We start from the raw sequence: 15713 nt of genomic DNA on the forward strand, positions 1-15713 counted from the left end.
ACAGTTTCTTGTGTCCAAACCTGGATAACTTGTGGCTAGCGTGCTACCTATGGTTTAATGAAGCAAACCAACTTCCAGCTGTGTTTCATACAATTCAAAGCAACTACTCTGTTCTGAACATAAAAATGGAAAGCATAATGCTGGTGGTCAACAAATCCACACCGTGATCAACTCCCGCCCAGAAACCAATGTCCCGACTGTGGAAGGACGTGTGGATCCAGAATTGGCCTCCACAGTCACTTACGGACTCATTGTTAAAACCGTGTTTATGGAAGACAATCTTACTCGGCTACAAATGATTGCCAAAGAAGACTTTAATGATCTGCAGCAGAGTCTCTGCTTAGGTGCTCAGATTGCTGAGCAAATGGAACAGGGTAGCCCTTCACATTTGATAAATTCAATTCCAAATTATATTGGGCAAACTTTTTCCACTGGTATTTTCCAACCCACTTTGAAAACTCATCTTTATTCTGCTGCCTGTCATGTTCCATTTATTTATTATTTAAGCAATGGTGGTGCAATTATTTGAACTGTTTATATTATGCTTAGCTTTATGCTAGGCTGGTTGTTGTTTCCCCAGCCTGCTTTCTCCTGTGAATTTGGGGTGTATAAAAAGTTTTAGCTTTTTGGTTTGCATTGTTTTAACGATTATTTACTTTAGTATTTTTATGTCACTTTCTGAAGAGTTTTCTCTTGAAAAGCAGTTTATTGACTAATCAAATATATAATGACTCTGCCTTGCACCAATAAACATTGGTTAACACTAGAAACTATTATTTGACAATGGATGTGAAAACGTCTGACCACTTTCTCATGTCCATGCTAGAGAAGAGGGGAAAGCAAGGAACATTCCAGGTGGAGGCGGTCAATTCTTGTCAATGGATTTTGCCGACTGGCAATTGCACCTTGATTGTTGAACGTTTTGGAAGTCAAACATCTTCTGGAACAGATTGCTTTCGACAACCAAGTTTCCAATGTATACTATTTGTATCAAGCTGAAGAGGGTAACCCCAGGTCTCAAGAGTGTGGGGTGTGTGGAATTCGGCCCTCTAGATTTCTGTCTGGCCCTTGGAATTCCCCCTAGGCCTTACCCCTGCTTTCCAAGCCACCCATATTATTGACCATACTTGGCACTTTATTTGGTGCTTTTCCTTGGTAGAAATGTTTCCTGGTACTGCGGTGATGCCTCTTGCTTGTCTGAATGGACAGCTTCAAGTGAGTCTGTGGTTGTAGAAACCTCTGAATTTTGTGTGGCTGGACTACAGCCTACTGTGCAAAGCTAAAAGTCCTTTCCATTACTCCGCCCACTTTTCCCTCTGTCTCTCCGCCCACTTCTTGCCCCTCCCACCACTGGCACGTTCCCCCCCTCCCCAGCTTTGGTCCTTGGGCTGAACAAGGTCACATTAATAAAGTTAGTTAGACTGAAAGGAAACTATTTGTCTTCATTTTCTATTTTATTTAAGTTAACAAGCGAACTCCCTATTAAACTTCATATTGCCTAACTTCACACACACAAAAAAAACACCTACAATTAAATTTCTGTCGCACATAATCATCCTGGCTGCATACTGGAGCCAATTAAATCCCACTTTGGAGAGCCATTGATCTTCAGTCTGTACAGTGCAGGGCTAGTGGGAGCAATGATCTGTCTCCGGGTAAAGCAGAGACGTCTGTTCCTCTGCAAGATGGGGATAGCAATGACTTGTTGTCATTATGTGGATAACTGAAATAATGTGTGTGAAGAGAGCATTCTCAAAAGTAGTACATTATTTTTATCATCTGCAGCACCCACACATCTGGCAGGAGACTGTGTTCAAGATCGTAAACAGAATTACAGTTGGGTGGCTCCATTTCTAAGATTTCACCGTTAGGGCTCATCCACACTTATGCTTGCCCTTTGCCTAGAAAACAGGGATCCGAGCAGTTTTTCATTTGTCCCACTGCTTTCCCCAGGAAAACTTACTCTTTACTGCTGAATCGGAACAAACACCAATCCACAGAAACCCCAGTTGGTGTTTGCTCCTTTCAGCAGTAGAGATCAGGTTTTCCTGGGAGAAAGCAGTGGGCAAGTGGAAGTCTGGGTGAACCTTTCGTTTCCAACTCTTCATATTAGCGTGTACCAATTCTAGCCTTACTCTGAGCAGACCCACTGAAATTTCTAGGTCTGTTTAATTTAGGTCCATTAATTTCAGTGAGTCTACCCTTAGTAGAAGTTGGCTGGATATGATCCATCTTCTTCAGCACTTTGCGCTGCCTGGCAGATGTGAACATTTAAGAGGAGTTAGATACCACCTATGTCTTTCCCATGAAATGGACTCATTTTTTTGCCACATCTCAAACCAACTTTCCTGAAAGTGCCTAATAGGACAGTGGCACAAGCTCAAGTGTGTCCTATGAGGGAACACCCACATAAGCGGAGAAATTATTGCCCACTTGAATTCCTCATGCTGGTACTGACCCTCTCCCAAACTCTGAGGCCAATCCAGTTCCACCTTGGATTTGTTTGGGTGTTTTCTTGAAGCCTTCCCTTCACTCCTCCTGGCTCCTTGGGCTGGTTTTTGAGGATTCCATGCCTTGCAACAAATCCACAATGCTTTGCTTTTCATTCCTGATGGCGAGTTGGAGCGGCGTGCACCCTGCATTGTCCTCCAGCTCCAGCAGTGCCCCGGCATCCAGCAAAGTCTTTACGATGGCCACATTGTCCTTGAACACCGCAAGGTGTGTGGGCGTCCAACCCACCTTGTTCCTGATGTTGACATCTGCCTTGTGCTCAAGGAGGTCGAGGATGCTGAGAAAAGCCCCCCGCTGTACAGACAGGTGGAGTGGAGTCCAGCCCAAATTCTCAGCTGCATTGGGGTCCGCTCCACTCCTTAGCAACTCGGAAATGGCAGCTGCCTCACTGTAACGTGCAGCCAAGTGGAGGGGAGTCCAGTCCAGGCTTCCTCTGGCATTCACTTGGCCATGGTTGTCTACCAGGAGGTGGATGATGTCCACGTAGCCTTCAATGGAAGCCAGGTGCAAAGGGGTCCATCCTTTGTCTGTCCTCAGGTCCACAATGGCTCCATATTTTATCAGCTTCTCACAGATAAGGTATTTCCCTTTCGCTACAGCCATATGCAGAGCACTGTAGTGATTCTGGTCCAGGCTGTTGACTTCAACACCGTTCTTCAGAAGGTACTGGACCACTCTGAATTTGCCTTTCTCCACAGCAAGGTGAAGAGGGGTCCGGAGGTTTCTCTGCTTCTTTTCCAGGTCTGCTCCTTGGCTGGCCAGCATCTTAACAAGCTTGATGTGCCCATAACAAGCTGCCACATGTAAGGCAGTCCGTCCCTCATTCTCCTGAGCATTGGGATCAGCCTGGCGTGAGAGGAGAACCCGCACCACATTCTCAAAGTTGTTCTGAGAGGCCAAGTGGAGGGGCGTCCACCCATCAAGTTCTCGGGTATCGACGTTGGCCTTGTGATCGAGTAGGAGACGTGCAATCCTGTCATCTCCATTCTGAGCTACAAAATGGAGAGGTGACCAGTTGTCCTCATCGGCCATGTTGACATCTGCACCATGTTGGATAAGGAGCAAGATGGTCTCCAGAGACCTCTTTTGGACAGCCAGAATGAGGGGTGTGTAGCCACAGGCTATCCTCTTGTTGACATCAGCTCCCTGCCTCAACAGGCATTTCACCTTCTCCAGGTTTCCTGAAGCAACCATGAGATGAAGGGTGTCTTCATGGCTCTTGCTAACTTCTTCTGACATTATCAGAGCTTCCAAGCTTTCAACCTCATTCTGAGGGAAACAGGGGGATAGATCCTTCTCATTCTCACCTGAAACAAAATTAAAAGGAGGCTGAGAACATAACAAATGAGATCAGGTGATATCAGGTGCTTTATTTCTGCTGAAACATGGCCCAATGCCATCTATGAAGTGCTACTCTCAACTGTTGTGGTCAAGCTATTAATTAATTATTTTAATTACTTTATATTCCACCTTTCCTCCAAGGAGATCAAAATTTCATAGATGGTTCTTCCTCTCCCCATTTTATCTTCACAACAACCTAGTGAGATAGGCCAAAAAGATGGTGACTGGCCCAAGTTCACCCAAGACTGAGTTTCATGGCAGAGTGGGGATTTGAATCCTGGTCTCCCAGGTCCAACACTCTAATTAATTAATGTACCACACTGGCTCTGATATACTGCATGATCCATCTCTGTCGTATATGGTGCTAAATTTGCATTCTAGGATCTGTAAATATTTGCTTGTGTCATACTCTACATCAGGCATCTCCAAACTGCGGCCCTCCAGATGTTTTGGCCTACAACTCCCATGATCCCTAGCTTACAGGACCAGTGGTCAGGGATGATGGGAATTGTAGTCCAAAACATCTGGAGGGCCGAAGTTTGGGGATGCCTGCTCTACATTGTCAAGCAGACAGAGCTTTCCTACTGGATTGGTCAGCAATAAGAAGTCCTTCCCTTGGTCATTTTCATTAGAAACACAGCTGTCCCCACATATCGAGTCAGTTTGTGAAGTCGTCCAAATGGTGCATTGTGACTCACTTCTCCAATACAACTGATGGTAATGTTTTCCTTGTGCCCCGAGTAGTCACTTCATATCTTACACTAAGCTTATTTCCCGCTCCCACCAGAATTACAATTTACTGCAGGTTGTAACAAGGAGCAATGCATTCTGCCTGCTCAGTTTGAGCTTTCACCCTGTCCCCACTTCTATCCCCTTTCCATATGGGTCACCAACCTGAACTTTCACCCCTGAATAAGTTTGTGAACTGTGGTTTTCTGTCTGACCCCAAATTGATGATGGAATTACAAACAAACACCCATTGATTAGGACTTGATTTGCTCAAGTCCCAACTGGTTCTTATATCATTGCCTCATTGCGTTTCAATAGGTCTCCAGCTACTTATATTCTAGTAAGTAACAGGTCGTTGAGATAATTTCTTTAACTGAGCCAATTAACTCCTGTTGTAAGCCTAATTTCCAGCCTCCATTCAGACTGAGAACTCTGAAAATGACTTGAAAGTTGCTGCTAGCCACCACACATCTCAAAACCCAGAACAGGGCAGTGGGGAATGATGGGCAAAGGCTGTCTCAAGATTCAGGGCAATGCACTAAGGTCAGATTCCCTTAACCAGCTTGGAACAGAACATGTTGAGCAGTAGGGCTTTGCAGAACTCCAAAACGTGTTTTACAGCCTACAAAAACAGATACTCACCACTGTTGTGTGCTTCGTGAAAGGGACCAGATCCATTTGCACCCTTTCTCTTTGTATTGAAGACATGGAAAAGAGCATGGAGACAGTTAGCAATGTAATAACACGAGCCATGTGCTTTTCTGTCATGTCTCTTTTAAAAGGCCTCTTTACTGGATTGTGCTGTGTTTTATATTCATTTTCACTTTGTGTGCTACACACTTGTTACACAAAGGCATTCCTTTGTTCACCTTGTATGGCCTTTAAAAAAATAAAATCTATCTATCTATCTATCTATCATCTATCTACAGCTATCTATCTATCTATCTATCTATCTATCTATCTATCTATCTATCTATCTATGAATTGTGTCTACTGGAGAACCAGAAATATGCAGAGCCCATTAGAACAGCAAGTCCCACAACTGACCTTGAGATGTTTTGCACCATTTCAGATCCTACGTCTGTACCCTTCTTAAGATGCAACACACGGAGAATTCCCTTCCTATTTAGGGCAAATGCTCTGCCTAAAATGACCAAGGTAGCAGGACAGCTTTCCCCTTACCTGTTCTCTTCTAGAGAAAGGAGGCTTCACTGACATCTTCCTGGAGAAGTGCTCATTCTCCAGGTCCACCACGGGGCATTGGGTTAGGGACAATAGCATGTCCATCTCCACCACAACATCTAAGAAAGTGGAAAAGATTGGGAATGAGCTCATTTCAAGGACTTACAGTTCCATTCCCCATGCAACTGAAGAATGTTGAAATGCCGGTTAGTTGTGGGGACCTGGTCCTACATGTTCTGGGGAGGCTGTGGTCCATTGTTCCAGAGATATGATAGATGGGGCCTTCTCTGTGGCAGCATGTCATTCATGGCAGAAAACCTGCTTTTCATACAGAAAGTCTCAAGTTCAAGCTCTGGCATCAAGAGGTAAAGGACCTCAGGTAGGACATAATGGGAAAGACCCTTGCCTGAGACCCTGAGGAGGAGCTGCTTCTCAGACTGGGCATCATCTGACTAGATCAGGGATGATGAGCATGTATATTGTTGGACTCCAACTCTCAGCAGCCCCAGAAGCCAGCAAAGCCAATGGCTAGGGATGATGAAAGTTGAAGTCCAGCAACATCTGGAGGTCCACAGGTTCCCCATCCCTGATCTAAGAAGTAGCATTCTCTACTGTGAGAGGCATTCCATCCTGAGACCATAGAACACCTCTTCTCAGTTCAATGTTTGGAATCCCTGTGTTCCTCTAGATATTTCTGGACTCCAATTCCCAGCAGCCCCGACAGCCAGCATGACTAATGGCCAGGAATGATGGGAGTTGTAGTAGCCCAGTATCATCTGATCGATCCTGATCGGGCTGTATGGATCAATGGTCTGTGATCTCTGGATGAGGTCAAAAGCCCAGCTGGGAACCCATATATGGAATAGCTGTCAGGAGCTACCAGACCTGTGAAGCTTGGCCTCCTCTGGGGTTCTTGGTCCCAACATCTCTTCATCAAGTCAACCATCTGCTGGCATTCTGCTGGCCAGTCATCACGGATGGGCTCCATGGAGGGGCGCTGGCCTGTTGCCACGGTGACGATGACTGCCATTGTCTTGACCCCTATTGAAAACGAAAAAGGACCACTTTCTGTCACATATTTTTCCTCTGTGGGAAAACTGTGTATGTATGTTAGGAGAAATGAGCACTAAATTGCTGACAGGTTTTTGTGAGGACTTTAAAAAGAAATCAGCAGCTGATGTGACACTGTGACACACTGGATTTAAGACTGGCAAAAATGAGAAACCCAAACGGGCAGATTTGTCATCTCCTGTGGTGAGTGGCAAAAAGGGCCTCCTCTCTGGTGGTAGCCCACTTCAGAAACATCCTCTCCGGAAAGATCAAGTTGAATCCCTCTGCTTGAGCCAGTCAAGATAATACTCTGCCCTCCCACCAAGACATCTGAACTGGCTTTACAGAGTGTAAGCTGGGTTGATTCAAAGGATTTTATCCCACTGTTTATAAGTGTTAACTTCATTTTACATCTGCTTCTTTGCTGCGGTTTTCTTCCTACTGTTTTTATGGTTTTCATTTTAATTTCCCTTTGTGCAACTTCTCTTTATTTGGTTGTTACTCACTTTGGGAGTTTGCTTTTCCCAAGCTGAAAAGGAGGCTTTAAATCTGGGGGTTGGGGTGGGTGGGATGAAACAGATAGTTAGCTAGTTGTTTTTAATTTTTGTTAATGGATGGAAAGACTGCCTTTTTAGGCATAGCTCACACGGGGGTGGCTTCCTTGTCATAAAACCACAGTAGATTTCAAAAGAAGCAGCTAGATGGTTTATATGAAAGCGGAACAAATGTTATTTAAAAAACATAGACTGCTTAAAATAAATAAACCAAGAGCAATATAAATTTCAGCAGATTAAAAAAAAGCCAGGCATTTACTAGATGTTTTGGAAAGTTGTTTGTTCTCTATGCATTTCAACAGCTCTTAAGATATAATCAAATTTTGGGTTCCTGAGATCAAGGAGCAGGTTTTCACCTATGCTTGGATAAAATTGGATGCCATTTTGAATCAAGATGGCAGGCTGAAGCTTTCTAAACTGCACTGATTTTTTTTGGGGGGGAGGGTAGTTCTTAGAATTCTTGAGCAACATTGGGCACTTTCCCACTTGTTCTAAATAAATAAAAACAAAGACATTTCCTACGTTAACAAGGAAAGCTCAACATCAAAAAAACCAAGATCATGGCCACTGGTCCCATCACCTCCTGGCAAATAGAAGGGGAAGAAATGGAGGCAGTGAGAGATTTTACTTTCTTGGGCTCCTTGATCACTGCAGATGGTGACAGCAGTCACGAAATTAAAAGACGCCTGCTTCTTGGGAGAAAAGCAATGACAAACCTAGACAGCATCTTAAAAAGCAGAGACATCACCTTGCCGACAAAGGTCCGTATAGTTAAAGCTATGGTTTTCCCAGTAGTGATGTATGGAAGTGAGAGCTGGACCATAAAGAAGGCTGATCGCCGAAGAATTGATGCTTTTGAATTCTGGTGCTGGAGGAGACTCTTGAGAGTCCCATGGACTGCAAGAAGATCAAACCTATCCATTCTGAAGGAAATCAGCCCTGAGTGCTCCCTGGAAGGACAGATCGTGAAGCTGAGGCTCCAATACTTTGGCCACCTCATGAGAAGAGAAGAATCCTTGGAAAAGACCCTGATGTTGGGAAAGATTGAGGGCACTAGGAGAAGGGGACGACAGAGGACAAGATGGTTGGACAGTGTTCTCGAAGCTACGAACATGAGTTTGACCAAACTGCGGGAGGCAGTGCAAGACAGGAGTGCCTGGCGTGCTACGGTCCATGGGGTCACAAAGAGTCGGACACGACTAAACGACTAAACAACAACAACAACGTTAACAACACATTCTCCATTCACTCTGATGGAGTGATGCTCATAGGGTTATGAAGAAGTGATCTCTGGATATGTAACTGTTCTTGCACAGGTGAGAAACCTGTGGCCATCATGATGCTGTTGGGACTCCAGCTCCCATCATCCTTGGGCTGGACAATAACACATGGAAGGAGTCACAGGTTTGCCATCCCTGTCCTAGAAGGAGTTAGTGGAAGCCTGTTCTGAAACTTCTGTTCCAATCCCTCACCTGCATTCTGCAAAGGAGAACCCTGGGAGAATGGGTGATTTCCATCTCCTCACCCCATCAGAATTACCTGAATATGGTTTCTTCTGGGTAAGAATCTCCCAGATGACAATCCCGAAGCTTGAAAAAGAAAGAAAGAAATTAAGATGAAACAAAAACAAACAAAAACACAGAGCATTATTAGGAGGAAACAGTTACACATGGAGCTACAACAAAACAGGATTTGAAAACTATGGAATATGCTCATATGGAGCAACAGGGTGGGCCCAAAGAAGAAGTGAAGAAGAAGAAGAGTTTGGATTTGATATCCCGCTTTATCACTACCCGAAGGAGTCTCAAAGCGGCTAACAATCTCCTTTCCCCCTCCTCCCCCACAACAGACACCCTGTGAGGTGGGTGGGGCTGAGAGACTTCAGAGAAGTGTGACTAGCCCAAGGTCACCCAGCAGCTGCATGTGGAGGAGCAGAGACGCGAACCCTGTTCCCCAGATTACGAGTCTACCGCTCTTAACCACTACACCACACTGGCTCTCAGGTATTTTGCAGCCTGAAAGAAAAGACAAAGTGGCTCCTTCCCCCTTTCCATGTATGGAAACCAACAAAACTGCAGTTGGATGTTGTTACTTCAACACAGGTAATGAGGGGAACTATCCCATCATACCTGATCCCATTTTGCTGACTGAGGTGAAACAGAAATGTGCCATGCCGCTGTACTGCCATGCCAGCAAGCCACCAGCTCCCTTACCTGGGTTGTGTGGTGGCACCCATGAAGAGGCAGTGGGCTCCAATGAGATCTCACCGAAATCTCAGGAGATCCCACAATATTTTGGTGAGATCTCATCAGAAGCCAACACGGCTGCCAGCATTGCTTCTCTGCAAGTGGCAGAGTGCCCACAGGGGCACTGCCTCTTGCACTTCTGCCACCCGAGGCAGCTGCCTCATCCCGCCTCATGAGCAGGCCGGCCCTGGCATTAGGGTAGCTTGGGGGGGGGGCACTTGGAAACACACTTAACTTTTCCTGCTCCAAGTGCCTCAGCATCTATTTCCTTAAGCATCCTCCTCATTCTGCCTAATGATTGGGTTGGGCCCAGACTGCAAGCTGAGAAGTGGCAAGCAAGACTCAACAGTGGTCAGAATGTAAGTCAACTTCACCAGATAATAGATAGCCAGCAACTCAAAGGGACAGCAGGTTGGTCCTCACCTGTAGACATCAAATTTAGTTCCTGGTGGGCTGGTGCTCTGGAGAAGTATCTCAGGAGGGATGTAGCTCAAACTACCCCTCTGGGCTGACCTCTCAATGTATTCCATTAGGCTTGAATCCTCCATCCACTTGCAGAGTCCAAAATCTGAAATCTGAAGTCAAGGTGAAATTAAAGTACATTTTCCACTTCCATGCCTACCACTGATGTGACTTCATTTGCCTCCTTATTTCTGGGCATGGGCTCCTTTTTGTATTTGTGTGAGAGTCTGTTGGTGTAGGTGATTTGTGTTAAATAGGATTTACTTTAATTATAAACCCAAAATTCACAAAATTCATTTTTCAAAATCCTCTGGCCAGAACAAGAGGCAGATGAATAAGCAGGGCTGCAGTGAATAAGAGGAGGAGCAGGTCCTGGGGGCTCTTATCACTGGACTGCATATTCAGTCCATATTCAGGTAATTCTGATGGGGTGAGGAGATGGAAATCACCTATTCTCCCAGGGTTCTCCTTTGCAGACTGTGGATATGGGCCTTCAGTAGGTGCCCAATTATGCCAACCCTTGGTATCACCCCTGATCTTTCCCATCCTTGAAACTTGTACCTGGATATGTTAGAGACAGAACCTGGGACTTTGTACAAGCAAACATGCATCATACATGCAGTGTGTATTACACACACACACACACACACACACACACACACACACACACACACATCCTGCTCCCCAGGGACGCAGGTGGCACTGTGGTCTAAACCACTAAGCCTCTTGGGCTTGCCGATCAGAAGGTCAGCAGTTTGAATCCCTGCGACGGGGTGAGCTCCCATTGCTCTGTCCCAGCTTCTGCCAACCTAGCAGTTCCAAAGCACGCCAGTGCAAGTAGATAAATAGGTACCACTGCGGTGGGAAGGTAAATGGCATTCTGATTTCTGTCACAGTGTCCTGTTGCACCAGAAGTGGTTTAGTTATGCTGGCCACATGACCCAGAAAGCTGTCTGTGGATAAACGCTGGCTCTCTTGACCTGAATCAAGATAAGCGCCACACCCTATAGTCACCTTTGACTGGACTTAACAGCCAGGGGTCCTTTACCTTTTACCTTTACCTGAATCCTGCTTCCCAGTTTGACCTCACCTTCACATGCATGTTGGCATCCAGTAGGATGTTTCCTGGCTTTAGGTCCAGGTGAAGCAAAGGAGGCTTCAGACTGTGCAAGAAGTTCACGGCCAAGCTCGTCTCATGGATGATCCGGAACTTGAGTTGCCAAGACATTTGGTGGGTGGGGAGAATCTTCTCCAGGGACCCATTGGCCATATATTCCATCACAATCCCCAAAGGGCTGTAACAGATCCCATAGATGGACACAATGTACTGGAACTTGATTTTCTCTATCTTGGCTGCCTCTTCAATGAGATGCTTTGCTCTGGTTCTACAGGGGGGTAACGGGGAACATTACTGCTAAGTTTTGGTCTCAAAACAGTGAAAGACACAAATAAGAACACAAGACGAGCCTGCTGGGCCAGATCCAGGTTGTCAAGCTCAGTTGCTTCAGTATTACAACAACAGCACAACACATTAGTGTACTTTAACTTCAGTGGTAGATGTAGGTCAGTGCAAAATATCGGCTGAGATGGTACCAAGCGATGAAGCCTAGACAGGATGGTGATGGTGCCCCGGTGAGCATTTCAATGAATGATTTGTGTAGTCTGGATTAGAAACTGAGGAAGAATCCAGTTTAAAGAAATGCATACATGAAATTTTGTGGTCCTGACCCTATTGAGCTTTGCCTTCATTGGATCACCTCTGGCATCAAGTGCCTACGTATGTCCAAGACACTCATGAGTGGAACATTTTTCCTCCTCTCTCATAATAGTAGGACTTTGAGACATCCAATGAAACTGAACATTGGAAGGCTCAGGACAGACAAAAGAAAGGAGTTTGTCACACAGTTAGAAATCGCTCCCACAAGAGGTGGTGAGGGGAAGAATAGGGTGCTGGAAGAGATGGGCCATTGGCCTGATTCAGCAGGCTCTTCTTGTGTCAGGATTTGTTGTTGTTGTTTTTTTAAAAAAAACCTAATTATATACAAAACTATTCACACAATAGTCATATATTGTATAGATAGATAGATAGATAGATAGATAGATAGATAGATAGATAGATAGATAGAGTCAGGTCCCATGCTATACTACAGTTAAGCAGCATTATTTTATTATTTTATACAGTTATATACATTGTTGCATGTATATGCTTATGGAGTAAAATAGTATATGTAAGAAATGCGTATATGAGAATTGTTCATATTTTTAGAAGGACCAATTAAAAAACACTGGCATCTCATCTAGCTCAATGAGTGAGATGGAAATGATTGAAATTCTATAGATAAGATAAACCAGAAAAGTAAAGCTTTTGATTGACAATTTTAGTCCAAGCGCTCTCATGACAAACTTGTGATATTAAGGGTAGTAGACCAGTGGGGTTTAAATTTAGGCAAAGCCAATAATTAAAGGTCCTACACCAAATCTGTAATTCAACAGAGGGGAGGTTAGCCTCTAAGCGCAATGAAGCTTTTGGAACACAGGATGGTACTGTACAGAAAAGAAGTTGCCTTAGGAACTTGGATTGAACAGCTTCTGTAGATCCAAGGTGAGTGGCTGTCCAAATCTGAGCCCCATATAATAACTGTGCTAGGGGTTTAGCTTTAAACACTTCAAGGGCTGAGGGTATGTGATTGCCACCTTTGGTATGGAAAAAGTGCATAAGAATTTTGGCACTTTGGGACGCTTTTTGCTTTGCATATACATATCTGATGGGCTCCCCATGACCCTGTTGACTGGAAAATAAGGCCAAGGTATTTAAAGACCAATAAAAAAATAACTGTTGTTTAGTCGTTTAGTCGTGTCCGACTCTTCGTGACCCCATGGACCAGAGCACGCCAGGCACTCCTGTCTTCCACTGCCTCCCGCAGTTTGGTCAAACTCATGTTCGTAGCTTCGAGAACACTGTCCAACCATCTCGTCCTCTGTTGTCCCCTTCTCCTAGTGCCCTCAATCTTTCCCAACATCAGGGTCTTTTCCAGGTTGGAAAAAAAAATAACTGGCATCATGGAAATGATTGAAATTCTATGCAGATGAACCCAACATTGAAATTCTGGGGAAACTCCATTCCTAGTTTGGAATTACACATGCAAGCAATGTCCAGCCCTTCTCGAGTGTGGCATCAAGATGACTTAGAACTGCATGAACAGCACATCACAGCTTAGTCATCATCACAGCGAGAACACCTGGACTGCACTAAGAACCTGACCAACATGCATTATGTTCACCACATGAATAGCAGTGGTACTCCTACAAGCAAGTTCACTACCTGCTTGCCCATGGGCTTGCAAGCCCCCCCTGTGACATCAGAGAGCCTTGAGGCAGTCTGAGTCAGTACTGCACCCCTGGCTGTGCTTGGTTCAGTTGCATTTCATTTCCTTCTGACCTCAATGCTTATAGTTCCTCCAATCATATAGGGCTCAACCACACTTCCGCTTGTTGTGTGATTTCTAAGCGTGGGCTCTGTTTTCCTGCTGCTTTCCCTGGGAAAACCCACAGTTTGCTTCTGAATCAGAAAAACCCACAGAAAACAAGACTGACGTTTGTTCCAATTCATCAGCAAACAGCGGGTTTTCCCAAGGAAAGCAGGAGGAAAAAAAGAAAAACCTCTTGGACCTCCTAGAATTCACAGACCAAATGGAAGTATGATGAGTCCTCAGAGCAGGCATCCCCAAACTCGGCCCTCCATATGTTTTGGGACTACAATTCCCATCATCCCTGACCACTGGTCCTATTAGCTAGGGATGATGGGAGTTGTAGTCCCAAAAAATATGGAGGGCCAAGTTTGGGGGTGCCTGCCTCAGAATAACGCTCCATGCACTTGATGAAATGGACCGTTGCTCACAAAAACCTGTGTCATTAATTTTTTTAGCCTTTAAGGTTTGTATTCCTATAGGGCAGAGTTTCCCAAACTTGGGTCTCCAGCTGTTTTTGGACTACAACTCCTATCATCCCTAGCCAGAAGAACCAGTGGTCAGAGATGATGGGAATTGTAGTCCAAAAGGCATTGGAGAACCAAGTTTGGGAAACCCTGCTACAGAGTATACCATGGATTAAGAGGGGAGAAAGGTGAGGGCAGAAAATCTCTGGCTAAAGTACAACTGAGTAATGGTTTCAAAAGTGCAAAGGGTCACAAAGAGTGAGGGGTGTTCAAATGCCTTTTAAAAGTTGATGTGCTTTAAGCGTGGTCCCCCTCCCAAAAAAAAATGAAGAAAAGAAATGTCAATTACAATGATTAAAGGGAAACTTTGGGGTAAATTTAGCAGTGAATGACAGAGCCAGTCTACATAATGGATATTTTAAAGATGGTTGGCTGGTTTGGAAGTTCCATACCAGAACAGGCAACCTTTGCAGTATTTAGTCTTGTTTTGCCTGGGTGCAATGCAACAGTTTTTTATATTGCTTCTCAGCTGGCTTCACATTCTGCTTGATAACTTGCCTGACCAGTTGGTGCAGCTCAACACATGTTGAAGGCTGCCAAGAGAATTAGCTTCAGGCACTTGACAAGGTGGGCCTGAAGCAAACCAGGCCAGACTCAACTCGCCTCCCACTGAATGCTGTTTTTGTTGCCATGGCCAAGCGCAATGATCAGTCATTGTGCCAAGGTGTGAGCTAAGCACATCCAAAGAGCCTTTCAAACAGAAATCTGCCAAGGGAACCCTCTCCAAAGAAAGCACCTAGCACAGCCAAGCAGATTACCTGTCAGGTCTGGAATCCTGGGGAAGGCAAGAGGAGCACTTCACTGCAAAGGTGGTTCTCCATGTCTTGTGCCTCACACGGAAGACCTCGCCAAAAACCCCACTGGCCACCTTGAGCCAATCGTCTTCGAAATCTTCCTTGGTGAACATGGTTAAGCTGCCCAAGTGCCGGTCCATTTCCAGATGCACAAGCCAGGAGGAGCCTTCCTCTGGAGAACTGCCTCCGCCTCTACCTCCTCTGCATCTGATGAGACAAGGGAAGCCCAGGGAGGAATGACTTCCTGGTTCTGGCTTGCCAAGGGCAGGCAGAGAGAGGTGTGTGTGTTGCTCTTGATTGCATTTGTTTGGCATGACTCTTAATGTAGTCACAAGATCCACAGTTTGCAGCAGGCAGCAGCGCCCTCCAAAACAGACCAGCTCTTATACAAGTAAGACAGCAAGGAGGAGAGAGAGATATGCACACACGGAGGCCTCTCCAGTGTGATAGTCCTATATGGGTGGGGAGATTTTTCTTCCTTCAAGTGAGCTATTTTGGCCCATCTGAAGACCCACAAGTGCTCAAGGCCATTGCACGAAGCTCTTTTTACCCACCCTTCTCTCACCCTCTCTTGTCTGTTCTACTCCTCACAGTCGAAAATTATTTTGTATGTTTCTTGGGGCAGAGATCTGTCCTGTTTATTTATTCATGTACTGTGCTTTGATGGAGATGTATAAATATAAATTTAAAATGTCAAGTGTGGGGCAGGGGGCTGCTCTTTCTGCATTTATCCTATTTCGGTAGGTCTCTGACTGTTTCATTTTGTTGACACTGTAAGTTTTTAAATAAATCAATGAATACACTGTATGTGTTGTTATGTGTGCTTTAATAGTGGTGTTACTGATTTTTA

At 45.0% G+C, this 15713-nt stretch overlaps 1 protein-coding gene across 1 annotated transcript; it reads right to left on the bottom strand.

Moving 5' to 3' along the window:
* Nucleotides 1–1435: 1435 nt before the first annotated feature.
* Nucleotides 1436–15314, bottom strand: ANKK1 (ankyrin repeat and kinase domain containing 1). The gene is made up of 8 exons (XM_035140205.3): nt 14828–15314; nt 11166–11460; nt 10037–10188; nt 8907–8956; nt 6649–6804; nt 5764–5882; nt 5224–5272; nt 1436–3818 (listed from the first exon to the last, which is right to left on the bottom strand). Exons 1-8 carry the CDS (start codon nt 15175–15177, stop codon nt 2530–2532), a joined length of 2460 nt encoding a protein of 819 aa, XP_034996096.3. The 5' UTR covers nt 15178–15314; the 3' UTR covers nt 1436–2529.
* Nucleotides 15315–15713: the final 399 nt, after the last annotated feature.

The sequence above is a fragment of the Zootoca vivipara genome, chromosome 14, assembly GCF_965207765.1.
Source record: "Zootoca vivipara chromosome 14, rZooViv2.hap1.1, whole genome shotgun sequence".
Taxonomy (NCBI): Eukaryota; Metazoa; Chordata; class Lepidosauria; order Squamata; family Lacertidae; genus Zootoca; species Zootoca vivipara.

What these genes read in the sequence shown, in the direction of transcription:
- ANKK1 (XM_035140205.3), bottom strand. Translation starts at nt 15,177, where the DNA reads ATGCCAAACAAATGCAATCAAGAGCAACACACACACCTCTCTCTGCCT. An exon ending in ACTAAATTTGATGTCTACAG is followed by an intron (nt 8,957 to 10,036) that starts GTGAGGACCAAC and finishes TTCTTTTTCAAG; the next exon opens with CTTCGGGATTGTCATCTGGG. An exon ending in CTTTCTCTAGAAGAGAACAG is followed by an intron (nt 5,273 to 5,763) that starts GTAAGGGGAAAG and finishes TTCAATACAAAG; the next exon opens with AGAAAGGGTGCAAATGGATC.